This window comes from Heterodontus francisci, chromosome 27 (genome assembly GCF_036365525.1).
Source record: "Heterodontus francisci isolate sHetFra1 chromosome 27, sHetFra1.hap1, whole genome shotgun sequence".
Lineage (NCBI taxonomy): Eukaryota > Metazoa > Chordata > Chondrichthyes > Heterodontiformes > Heterodontidae > Heterodontus > Heterodontus francisci.
The window spans coordinates 65,859,660-65,873,172 of NC_090397.1; the positions used below are offsets into that span (position 1 = coordinate 65,859,660).

General features: G+C 39.9%; 1 protein-coding gene across 1 annotated transcript in view; it reads right to left on the minus strand.

Moving 5' to 3' along the window:
- Positions 1 to 2,115: 2,115 nt before the first annotated feature.
- taf3 (TAF3 RNA polymerase II, TATA box binding protein (TBP)-associated facto) overlaps positions 2,116 to 13,513 on the minus strand; it is a 207,213-nt gene continuing 195,815 nt past the window's right edge. Inside the window, exons 5-7 of the mRNA XM_068059509.1 lie at positions 10,969 to 11,233; positions 4,790 to 4,896; positions 2,116 to 2,681 (exon numbers count right to left, since the gene is read on the minus strand). Of these exons, the coding sequence (XP_067915610.1) occupies positions 2,567 to 2,681; positions 4,790 to 4,896; positions 10,969 to 11,233 (487 nt within the window). The 3' untranslated portion in view covers positions 2,116 to 2,566. The remainder of the gene's footprint in view (positions 2,682 to 4,789; positions 4,897 to 10,968; positions 11,234 to 13,513) is intronic.

Here is a 13,513-nt window from a genome sequence, read left to right on the forward strand (position 1 = left end):
AGAGTTCTGCCCACTTTCTGCCACTGCAGTTTCTAGGTGCTGAGTGGCAGCAGTAATGGAGGTGCCAATCTCAAACTGGCAGCTGCTTCATTTAATTGTTCACTTCAGATCTGCCTGATCTACATGCCATTTACTGCTGTTTGGATGTGCAGGATATTAATTGTAAAAGCGAAATGGATCTCAAATGTTGCTAGGGAACAGACGATAGTAAAAGTGATTTAAAACGCTCAGATTGGTAATTGGAATCTTAAATGTTTCAGCCATGTTTTGGACCTTTTTAGAAACAGGTGCACTTTATATGCTTCTTGCTTTTCATTCTCTTCATTGTCCCTTTTTTAAGACCTTCCACTTCAGCCTTGGGAAAGGCTGTTAACAGCTTTCAGAATTTTTGCCCCTCTCTTCCCCTTCCCTTTACATTTCATGTACACACAATTACCTGCTCCCACCACTTGCACGCTCCATGCAACCATCCAAATAGGCACCTGAAACAATACAAATGAGTTGACCAAAAAATGGGATGCAAACCACACTTCCTATTGAACCTGTCGAAAACTTGGCAATAGCCAGCCTAAGTATGACAATATCGCAAAATCTAAGGTTTGGAGTTTCCATTAGCTTGTTATTTTTTTCAACGCTATCTGCCCAAAATTGGCCAAACTGGAACAAAAGACCAGGGAATTTGACATTTCCAATGCACTCCTGGCCACCTTCCCACATTCTATCCTCCACAAATTTGAGTTCATCCAAAACTCTGCTGCCCGTGTTCTTACTCATGCCAAATTCCATTCACCCACCACCCGTGCTTACTGGCCTACATTGGCTCCCGCTCAAGTAATAGCTGGATTTTAAAATTCTCATCCTTGTTTTCAAGTTTTCACCTTGCCCCTCCCTATCTCTGTAATCTCCTCAACCCTCCGAGATACCTGAGCTCCTCTAATTCTGGCCTCTTGACCAGCCTAGGCCCCAAGTTCTGGAATTCCCTCCCTAAACCTCTCCACCTCTCTAGTTTTCTCCTCCTTTAAGACGCTCCTTAAAATCTACCTCTTTGACCACGCTTTTGGTCATCTGCCCTAATATCGTCTTATGGGGCTTGATGCCAAATTTTCCTTCATAACGCTTCTGCGAAGTGCCTTGGGATATTATATTTATTTAGCTCCCTTTAATGCGAGCATTGCCCACAGATCAAACTAATCACCACGGTGCGTTTCTGCTAATTGCCATCTGGCCCTTCAAGGAAGCTCTTAAAATTAAGCTTTTTTTTTTTAGGACAGGGGCAGTAATAGGCACCTTTTAAATATTAAAATGTTTAATTTACATACAAAAGGACTACTGTACACCACAAACTCGTAAATGGTTCTCATTTTTAAAATCATTTTCAGTTATTCAAAACTAGGTTACTTTCAGCTGGAGAACTAGATAGTGATTAAAATGATTACTTTTGTGATAAAGCTATTTTCAACTGTATTAATACTGCACCAGGTTATCATTCATAAAAATATGAAGAAATATATTTTACTGTAGATTTAAAAACATTTGTTCTAAAACACTGCCTGATTGTGCTGATTCAAGGAAGATTTTACTTTCAGCGAAATGCAAATAAATGTGAGCTGAAACTTGAGCAACAAAAGACATTTCTGAAAACTAATGCAATTTTGAGTGCAATTTACGCCCAAAATGCCGATTGTGCCCATAGCAGAAACCCTTGGTGTTTTAAACCACCATACCATCCATTCAATGTCATCACAATCTCATGGTCTGCAGTTAACATATGGCTGTTTAACTGACAGAGCAATTGACTGGTTGGTAGAACATGCCTTCCTATGATGCAAGAATGTGTTTTTCAAACTTCACTGCATCAAGATGTCTTCGAGCTGGAAAATGGCTGAAATCTAACAAGATGGACGTTGCAGTCCACACTTCTGATGAGGAATGTTTTCAATTTATTTTAAAGTTACTTATTTGAATTTCCCCCCCCCCTTGGAAGATCCTGGTATTTCTTCAGCAGCTTCTACAGCAATATTTCAAAGTACAATTAAAAGTTTGAAAACATGTTACAAACCATCCCATTCTTCAAAAATAGCAGTACAAATACATTGCTGTCCACCACGGTATCTTTTTTTTTTGAAAAAATGTAATTTATTCTCTTAATAAACCTTAGCAATCCATTATTTTGGTTACAATCACCATGACAATGCTGGTTAAAGCAATGGGAGTTTTGAGCAGAGAAGATAAAATATATTACAAGCATAACTATGAGGATGACAAGTCCATTTCGAATGCAAAAAATGATTGTGATATATAATACAAACTTTCATTTTAAAAGTATACAATTAATTACACAAAAAGGCTAACAATGGGGTTCATTCTCCAGCCTTTTCCTGGAAATGGGTGGAATCTCTGAGCAATCTTACATTTTCTGCACTGTACAAAGACATTTAATCAGGTCTCACATTGCACTGGATCTCTTATTGTTTACACAATTCATCACCACTGCTGCCCTTTCAAAAACTGGAACTAAAAAGGAACAATCTGCAAAAGAAAGTGGGGACGTAGTTTGAGAACCCTCTCAATGTGCTCGAGATTTCTTTCTCTTATGTTTCTTCTCCTTCTTCTTATTGATACACTTAGGGCAAAACCACTGGACCTCATCCGGTGGTGCTGCAGAAATCCCAACACAAGGCCTGATAAAATTAATAAAAATGTAAGGTACTGACACATTCCAAGGACATTTCAACAGAATTAAACAATGTTTGCATTTTAAGTCTTTGCAAAGCACTAGTTAGTCAGTAAATATAAAAGTCAGGCATATTGAAGATGACAGCAGAAACACAGCTTCCCCCTACGTTTTTGTAATGCTCGAATAGCATTTCGAAAACTATGGGCCAGAGTTTGCTGCAGCAAGGCATCTAAAATTGTCTGCCATTAGTTAGACTTGCGTCTGCGCCCTTCAGCTCAAAAAACATTTGCCCACAAAACTACTAAAAGTATGAGCTGATAATGGTACAGCGAGGGAAACCAGGCATCTGGGATCGCAGTGAATCGGGCAACCAACAGAATATCTTCTTAACCAATCAAACTTAAGGATTGGGAAATAAACAGTGGAAGGGTTGAGAAGGAGGGTGAATTAAAAGGGATGAATTCAATGTCAAATCAGGTGTAGAAACAGAAGTATAGAGGGAAAGATTGGATTAAGAAAGAGAGAGGGTGTCAGAAAGAAAAGGAAAAAGAAATTTTAAATTTGACATTTTTACAATCTCTGAAAAATTCTAAACCTGAAAGAATGAGACTCCACACATGTAATAGTTAATTTTCAGTGCCAGGAGGTTGATTGGCAATTAACTATTATTAAAAGGGTACTCACTCTTGTAATGACCAGACTTAACTCCCTGTGGTGAATTTATTGGGCATATATGGGCAAATAGAACAAATTTCTACAAAAAGGAGGCTAAGGGCGAGAGGTTATTTTACAACTGCAGAGCAACGTAACTTTGGCAGATTCACATTTAACCCACATCTAATCCTCGCCTGACATTGCTGTACCATTTACCCATAAATAATGGTGAGTGCCACTGGTCTTATTATTTTGACAGCAAATTGCAGCCCAATGAATCAGAAGTAAATTGATAAAAGTTCCCAGCGGGTATAAAGTCCTAGTAAAACATGGCTTCAAAATGTGTTGCATTTATATGACTGTGCACCTGATGCATTGCCCAAGCAATTAACGTGAGACCAACTCCTTGAGGTGGGTCATGCAACTGGCAGCTTTAACATCAAGCATTAGATTATGATCCTGCTTGAGCTCAAACTCGTGATGTTATGTGCCTTGCTGAAATGGGGCTTTAGTAGGTTCCTTCCAACGTCATACATTGAAATATTTTAGGAGGCACTATAAGAAATATCATCCCATCACTTGGGCCACTCAGAGTCCATTTATAAATAATCATGAAAATAATGCAGAAAAATAAAAAGTTAAATCATATTTTAGATTTTTTTTAAAATTAAGTTGTCCGAATAACTTACTTTCTCAACATGCATGATGATTGGGATACATCAAACGGTCATTAATACAAGTTCCAATCATTGTAATGTTTTGAGCGTTCTGAAGCTGGCATCTTATAATGGATAATTTCTGGGCTAAAGTTATATACTCCTTAATTCTCCACCCCTCCACAATCCTTAATTCAGGTCTTGTGCCCTCCAAGTCCACACTGGTGGAGAGGGCACGTAACCTTCCCTAGGATCTGGGTGGGCATGGCACCTATTGAGCTGGTCACAAGGCGGCTCACAACAACAGAGATTTTGTGATAACTTGGTTTCCGGTTTTTTCTGTCTCCACACTTCTCCTTTCCCCAAGTGGAGAGAAACCTGCCCCCTCCACAGCAGCATGCAGAGCTTAAACACAAACCGGTGTCACACCACTTCACGGCAATGTACATTAGTGCTCCAGTGTAACAGCTCAACTATTATTACATCCTGAAAAGCTCTGAAAACAAACATAAGGAGGACTGGCCTTCCTGCTGCTTCCATTTTAGCATGTTTCATCCTTAGGATGTACTATGATTCATGGTAATTATTCGACATAAATGCATGCCGTCATACTCTACTTGTGCTTCTGTTCGACCATACGAATTAGGAGCAGAAGTAGGCCATTTGGCCCCTTGAGCCTGCTCCGCCATTCAGTTAGGTCATGGCTGATCTGTTCAATGTGACATAGCAGGTTTAAGATCAACGTTCATCATTCCAACAGTTTCACAGATATGCAATAAATTCAAAGAAACAGGTTTCTTACCAATGATACCAGTCATCACAGTCATCACAGCCAATCATTGGGCTGCCATCGTCTGGCTTGTTGCAGCCAGGACAGATCCAGATTTGATTTCCCCATTCATCTCGGATCTGGGGAGGGGGATTGTGGGGGGAAAACAAACAAATCATTTCAAGATAATTGGTCAACAATAAAAATAGATGGTTCAGTGTACAAAACTGTATTTTGTGTCAAATTTGCCATTCACATATTGCACAGATAAAGCACAACACCCTTTGTTCCCAGTTTCACAGATTTATGCTAAACATATTGCCTAAATAGGAAGCTGAGAATGGCTGGTATTCCATAAGGGAATCTGATAGCAGATATGAAAAGCACACGTCCACTTAATAGTGGGATAAAAAATATACTCAACATCTCATTATAGCAAAAGCAAAATACTGCGGATGCTGGAAATCTGAAATAAAAACAAGAAATGCTGGAATCACTCAGCAGGTCTGGCAGCATCTGTGGAAAGAGAAGCAGAGTTAACGTTTCGGGTCAGTGATTCCAGCATTTCTTGTTTTTATCTCATTATAGCATTCACCTGATGATCTTTTATGTAAATACTCTATCTGGTGTGATGCTAAGCTAGGGCAATGGTATGGGTTTATAAAAACAAAGTGCTGGAAATACTCAGCAGGTCAGGCAGCAACTGTGGAGAGAGCAGCAGAATTAACGTTCCAGGTCTGTGACCCTTCATTAGAATATATATGGGTGCTACACTTGACCTCAACAACCTGGCGCTAGGAATGAGGGGGAAAAAAATCTTCCAGGGTTCCTGTCCATGTTCACTGAAGTATACATGTGGTTACCTGTTAAGAATTGAACAGCTATGATGTCAACTTACCCTACTCCACAGTTGATTATTTGACTAATAGCATCTAAGCTAATATATCAAGAATAGCCACTTGAGAAAAGTACTGAAGGGTGGTCAATAAAGATGGAACTACAGTCAAAAAAATTCAGCACCATTAGCCGAAGAGGTCAGAACACTAGGGGGTGGAAATAGTTAAACAAAGGAAATTCATTCCTGAAGTTGACAATAGATTTTCAAAATCTAAATGCGAGTTCACTGTTACTGCAGAGACCTAGGTGGCTTGGAATATCCGAATGAATTACTGTTAGGCTATTAAATGAACTGACAACTGCAGCAGTCTACTGTTCTTCCATCTACTCCAGCAATACAGGCTCCCTCAGAGATGAAATCTGCCTATGGAAATAGTGGAGACAAATTTATTAGCTGGAGCTCATGGAACAAAGATACAGAGTCTCCTCAGCTGCGTTGATACAAGTATGACACCTGCACATTGGTTTAGGTAACCGCCATAATTCTTCCTAAGTGTTGCAATTTCACAGTTACGTTGTGTACTAGCTTCTTGCAAACATGGACTCTTCTGATTGTCGTCCGATAGGACACTGAGACACAAGAGGATGAATCACCAGAGTGACATTAATGCATTTTCTCAAGTGCCATCATTATGCTTCTATTCCTAACTTTCTATTACTGTTGCACAGTCTGCTTTTGTAACTAAGACTTGAACAATTCAACAAAAACTGGCACATACCACCTGTTGGAATTCATTCATTCCATTGCAACACATCCTGAAGAAACAATTTGGTTAGTAAAATGGGCTCATGACATGTGCATAGCAATTTCAGATTCACCACCTTCTCCAATTTTCTCCTTCAAAGAATCCTCTCGGAAAGTACCGATTCAAGTTAAGAGGTTCCCAGTGCAGATTTTAACCTTCAACCTCTTATTGCTGCTGACAGTATGTTAACTGACGAGACCCTGTCTCCACCTGTTCAAGCGGAGATAAAATAAAAACTTTGCAATGGAACCCAAATGCGTTAAGTTGTAGAAGTTCCTTATTGGTAGCTCAATTTAACTAAACTCCTTTCAACTTTCAAAACAGGCAAAATGAAATTCAGGTTGCTTCAATTTAAATGGAAGGTTTCCAGTGAAGAAAAGGTTAGTGTGAATTTTTCGTAAATGTGAGGCATCGTATACTTTGCTTGGAGGCTTTATACCCATTATGCAGAAACGGACCATATTTTTATGAATTGCCAAATTAAAGAATTTTCTCTGTTTTTGTGTTTAATGTATTTGGTAGTTGTTTCTATGTTGTCGCACAATAATCATTTCAAAATGATTTCACATAATATGATGGGGAACAGTTGGAGAGCTTGCCTGCACCCGATCAGCAAGTGACTGCAGCATGGCTCACTACTGGGAATGCTGAGATAAAAGCAGAGACCAATGGCATTTACACTACGGCCTGGTGATGTCAAGTCTTTTATAATGGTGTCTCCTTTGCAACATGGAGGCAAACTTGCATCCCTCCAGGCCTCTGTTTACACTGCTCTCAGAGACATCATGCTGCTAAAGATGGTCAGGGAAGTGCTTTTATGGGCGACTCAGTGTGAAAGTTACACTATGCATGTCACATCAGATTATAAATGCCCACTGTAATAACTTCAGAATAAATGTTGCAGCGTAAACAAGGCTTCAAGCGAGAAAATTGTGTTCGAGTGGACAGAGCTCTTGAAATTGGTCTGTTGAGCTAGTTATTTCATAAGTACGGTAGACCATGATGCATGGAGAAGACCTGAAACGTTAACTCTGCTTCTCTCTGCACAGATGCTGCCAGACCTGCTGAGTATTACCAGCATTTCTTGTTTTTATTTTAGACCATGATGCATGCCATTTTGTCACACACATTACACCCACCACCAACCTAACTATTTTGAAGCAGGAAGCATAGATAAAAGACACAGTACAGATTCACAGGCACTGTTTACGCTTTGCTGAGAAGTGCAGATACCTGTGGTTCCAGCATTGCAGAATCAAGGCACAAAACAAGCTTACTTAGCAATTTTAATGTGGAAGGTGGGTGGACAGCGTAGGAAGGTGTAACCATTTCCTTTGCTGGCTTTATATTCACAATGGTAGGCTCTCGGGTTAGGTATGACGCAAGACAGCAGAATTACTCAACAAAACAATACAAATCTTGAAATGAACCCCAAACTCACTCGGTAAAATTTTAATTCTCTACAGTGGGCTGAACACACAGATTTACTCAATCTGTATCAAACTTTTGTTTTGAGGGATAAAGGTGACAGTCAGCAGCTACTGGATTGGAAGTGGGTACCAGACCTGCACAGCAAGAAGTCACCCGGGAGCTGCTGAAACACATTTTAATGAATGGAGGAAACATGCAAACTCAATTCTGAATAAGGGATTGGATTGGCTGAGGCCTGGGAGGTACCAGATATGGCAGTTCGAAGGGATGGAAGGAAACAAGCCCTCACTCTTCAAAAAGCTCTCAATTAATCACCGTGTCCTCTCTATCTCACCCTTCCTTTTCTCTCTAAAGTGCTCAGACATGTATTGCCACTCATCCCTGTACCAACCCTGTACTCCTACCCATCAATCCCTTTTTGAATCCACTTAAGGCCCGGCCCTGCCCTGCCTACAGCACTGAAAGTGATCTTGTCAAAGTCACCAACAACATCCTTTGTTAATGCGATTAATATGTACTATTCTCTTGCCCTTTCTCATCTGCTCTGCTGTGTTTGACACAGTTGACCATTCCATAGTTTTCTCTGAGTTGAATACCTACATGGCACTCCTCTAGTGTGACTCCACATCTGCCTGTACCAATGCAGCCAGTAAATTGCCTATAATGGCTTTTTTCCCTGACTCTATAATGTCAAGGCTCTATCCTTTGTCCACTTTTTTTCTTTAGCTATATACAGCCCCTAAATCCTACATTTGATGTCAACTTTCATATGTATGCTAATGATACCATTCTTGCCTCCTCACCATCATTGTACTGCTTAGCTGATATCAAGTCCCGGATCATAGAATCATTGAAAGTTTACAGCACAGAAAGAAGCCACTTGGCCCATCGTGTCTCCGCCGGCCAAAAAAACGAGCCATCCAGTCTAATCCCACCTTCCAGCATTTGGTCCACAGCCCTGCAGGTTACGGCACTTGAGGTGCATATCCAGAGACCTTTTAAATGAGTCGAGGGTTTTTGCCTTTACTATCCTTTCAGGCAGTGAATTCCAGACCCCCACCACCCTCTGGGTGAAAAAAAGATTTTCCTCATCTCCCCTCTAATCTTTCTACCAATCATTTTAAATCTATGCCCACTAGTCACTGTCCTCTCTGCTAAGGTGAATAGGCCCTTCACTCTATCCAGGCCCCTCACAATTTTGTACATTTCAATCAGATCTCCCCTCAGCCTTCTCTATTCCAAGGAGAATAACCCCAGCCTATCCAATCTTTCCTCATAGCTGCATTTTTCCAGTCCTGGCAACATCCCCGTAAATCTCCTCTGTATCCTCTCTCGTGCAATTACATCCTTTCAGTAATAAGGTGACCAGAACTTCACACAGTACTCAAGTTGTGGCCTAACCAATGATTTATACTGTTCCAACATAACCTCCCTGCTCTCATATTCTATACCTCAGCTAATAAAGGAAAGGATTCCATATGCCTTCTTAATCACCTTATCGACCTGTCCTGCTACCTTCAGGGATCTGTGGACATTCGCTCCAAGGTCCCTCACTTCCTCTACACTGCTCAGTATTCTCCCATTAATGGTGTATTCCTTTGCCTTGTTTGACCTCCCCAAATGCACACTTCTCCAGGTTGAATTCCATTTGCCAAGTTCAGCCCTACATAAATTGCAACTTGTCAAAATGGCCAGAGTCTGGAAACCCTCCTACACGGACTCCCATTCCCTATTACGTGTGTGCTTGGCAGTCTTCACTGGCTCCTTATCTGCCTACATATCAAAAGCCTTATCTTCATCTTTAAAATCATCCATGCCCTCGCTCTTTTCTAGGTCTGCAACCTCATTTAGCCCTATGTTCCTGTATCCACCCTTCTGACTCTTCCTTCCTTTGCACCCCTAATTTGGCCCTGTGCTTTACAATGTTCAACTTAAGACTTTGTGCCTTATTACTACTTTCCCCTCCTTCAAAAGATTCCTCAAAATCTACCACCTGTATCTCGATTTTTGCCACTGCCCCAATTCTTCTTCCTTCATTTCGTCAACAATTTTACATTAAAGGCTCTATGTAAATTATAGTTCTTCTTTTGGTTGTGGGAAATATTGCTGGTAGTTGTGGTAAAAGGTAGTTAAATTTCAATTCCAGCATAATATACTTAATTTCTACTGAAATCATATTATTCTGGGAGACTAATTAAATGACTATGTGGGTATATTGCTTATGGATGGAATATTTAAGATTTTATTCAGGATTAAAGACTGGGCAGTCCTTATAATAAGGCCACATAATGTTCAATATAGTTTGACTAGAGGGCAGAGTAAGAGAGCCTTCAGAGTTTTTCCAGCTTTTCTACAGTAAAGCCACAGGTCATTTATTTAAAATAAATAGCAAGTCCTGCAAAAATCCCCTCAAGACTTATTTGGTAACTGCATTGCCCAGTGTTAAACTAAACCATACAGGCTATTTCAATGCCTGGCCTGTGACAAAGGTACAGGTGCTGCAACTGGCTTCAAGACTCCAGACTAGGGCAAAGCAAGATATTCTATGATTCCTGCTCCTGGTTGCTATTGAACATTCATGGAGAAACTTAAGTGCATGTGTGCCTTGGATGAACAGAAGACGGAGCTCGGTTGCAGTGCTTCCCATAGCAAAAAGACTGCGAACACTCACACGTGGCAAATGACAAGGTACTAGTGGTCCTATGGAACTGCACCACAGCACAAGAAGGAAAAAGTGGGAGGGGGGAGGAAGGGATGGAAATAAGCCCTGTAATGCTAATGCTACATTCAAGGCTATGGGCCAAGTGCTGGCAAATGGGATTAGGTAGACAGGTCAGGTGTTCTAATGCATCGGTGCAGACTCAATGGGCTGAAGGACCTCTTCTGCACTGTATTATTCTGTGATTCTGTGAATGCAATCTTTGTTTTTCTTCAAGGAGCTTTGAAAGTTAACATACTCTTTCAGAAAAAAGACATGATTAATATATAGTGCCATTTAGAAAATGTAGTTTCATTGCATTAAGTTGTTTTTATTAGCAACTACTTTCCCAGGATAATTTGAGATTTTTTCATTGAGAAATATTTATAGAAATAAGAAACTTTACAAAATCTGAATTAAAGCTGTGAAGTGTGACTCACCACATAAGTACTGACAGTCTCTGTAACTACACTTCTGACTGGTGTCTTAGACGCTCCTGCTCCAGAGCCGGAAGCTACAGGAGATACAGCAGGAAGAGTAGGAGCTGGAGATGGAGCTGCTGTGGGTAGAGGAAGAGGAGCTGGTGTAAGGGGTGGAGCTATATGAATTGGAGGTGGTGCTGGAGATGGTGGTGGCGGAGTCTTTGGGTGACCTGCAGGTGGTGATGGTTTTGTCTCTGTGACTGGGACCACCTTGCTGATGACACTGAAAGAAAAAAAACAGAAAAATAAGTTAATGCATTCCGGCCATTAAACACTTATTCACTGTGGCGAATTAGTCATAAAGAGATAGTTGGCCACGTTTTTAGTTCATTCTTCTGCTTAGAATACACATTCAATTAATTTGCCATAATTTAAATGTAATTACTGCATACCACATACAGGAAGTTACTTAATTTGGACGAGCTCTGAAGTGTTGAGAGGTCATTCAAAAATACTTTGCAGTCACTTTCCCTAAAGGGAGTGAGTAAATGCACCACATGATGTGGCAATGAACCAACAAATCAGGAAGGCTGAGTTCAATATTTGGGCTGTGCTGAACTAGCTAATCTCAATCAAGGGCAATAGTGGAGGCATAATTGCACTCAATTATACTTTGGTCAGGGATGGTAGGAAAAAATTAGTCCAGTTTCTGACTGCTAATTGCTATCCTATGACTGTTGCTGGAAAAACGTTGGTGTGTGCACAGGCTTGTTGTCAGGCAATACTTTTCTCCTTCTGCCAATGCCCTGCCCTCCACATGGTGTGTAACTTTCCAATAATCACTTTCTGAAAAAGGAGATTCTCAGTCATTAATGGTCAAATGGGGGAGGTATTGGAAGCAATTCCCACACTGCACCCAATCGTGAATCACCATCTTTATGACAGGAGGAAGAATAGGGGAGAGAGCAGAAGGATCTTTCAATCAAATGTCAATGTGGATGAGAATAAAGATGCTCAATTACTCACACTCACTACACAGGTAACTTCCTTGCTTTACTTTTTCCTTTGAACATTTTTTTGTTGGGGGTCTGGGGAGAAGAGAGGACTGTACTTTCAATACAACTTACTGCAATCAGGAATAGCTTAAATTAAAAAAAGTATACATACTTATAGACGCAAATAGAAATGATGGAAAGGCCAAGCTTTAAATGGCACAGCCCAATACAGCTGCAGTTCTGTTTAGTCTACCAGAATATTAGTTACACACACATTCATGGTTCTCTTAAAAGCAAGGAGGAACATATTTTAGAATTTGTTTTTGAACTTAATATTAAAAGGTATGTTTAAAGCCACAAATAAATCTAACCAGTTAAATCTATAAATCCATTCCACAAATAACGTACCATTGAGATCTCAGACCTCGGTGACTCTCCAATTTTTGAAAGAATTATCTGTATAAAGTACGCCAGTGATTTAAAATTCAATTGTCTTGAAAGTTATCAAGGTTCGATTTCATTAATACAGAACAGTTAACAATTTCTATTATTTTCTATGGACTCAAAATACACTTTATCCTTTAACTCTACAGCGACATGGTCATTGCCCTGGATGACACAAGCCTGTGGGAATGCCTAAGTTTGAACATGATTTTTGATTCAAAAATTAACTTCCCGAATCAAGGCTTTTCACGATTTGGTTAGACTCTGTTTTCATCTAATAAGTGCCGTTATTTAAAAAAATAAACTGCCCTCTGATCCAAAGGGTGGTCAGAATAAGGAGAGCAATAGAAAATTCCTCTGTCACATGCTTGAGAAATGCCACAAAATGCTTCACATACCTTGAAGTGCAGTGACTGTTGTTACATAGGCAAAAAAAAGTGAAAGCTTGCAAGGTGAAAATATTTTAAAAAAGTAGAAAGGTAAAGTTAAAGCCAACAAAAAGAGAAAGCAAGAAAACAGGGTACCAGATGGGAACACAGGAACTGGAGGAGGCCATTTAACCCCTCGAGCATGTTTGCCATTCAATTAGATCATAGCTGCAAGTCAGGTACAGATCAGCTATCAGTCTTGGTTCTGTAGCTCTGACTAGATAGCAGGAAAAGGGTTGGCAGGGAAAGTTATGTAAAATTGTGTACAGATGTTTAATTTAGTATTAATGGCTAATATTGTAACAAAGTGATATTTCAGGACCCCTATTACTGTTATATTAAAATTATTTCAGCATTGGTGCAAGAGCTAACTACAAAAAAAAAATCCACCCGAACAGGCAAGAGTATTTCAGATTAAAATAACTCAGTTAAAATAATAGCACTATTTGAAAAAATAACTATTATAGATTGCAAAACTAATATCTGGTATCCTGAAATTTTACAAATGCCACATCTGAGGCTAAATGCACAGAAGTTCATTTGAGTCAACCATGTGGTGGAGCCAGCAACATGGCGTTAGAAATTTGTGTAACTATTACTTCCCTTCCAATCCTAGCATTTAACTCCAAACAAATCAGAACAAAACTGCCAACAAATCTCTGTGTCCTTTAAATAGAAGCACCCATTTTTGTTTTT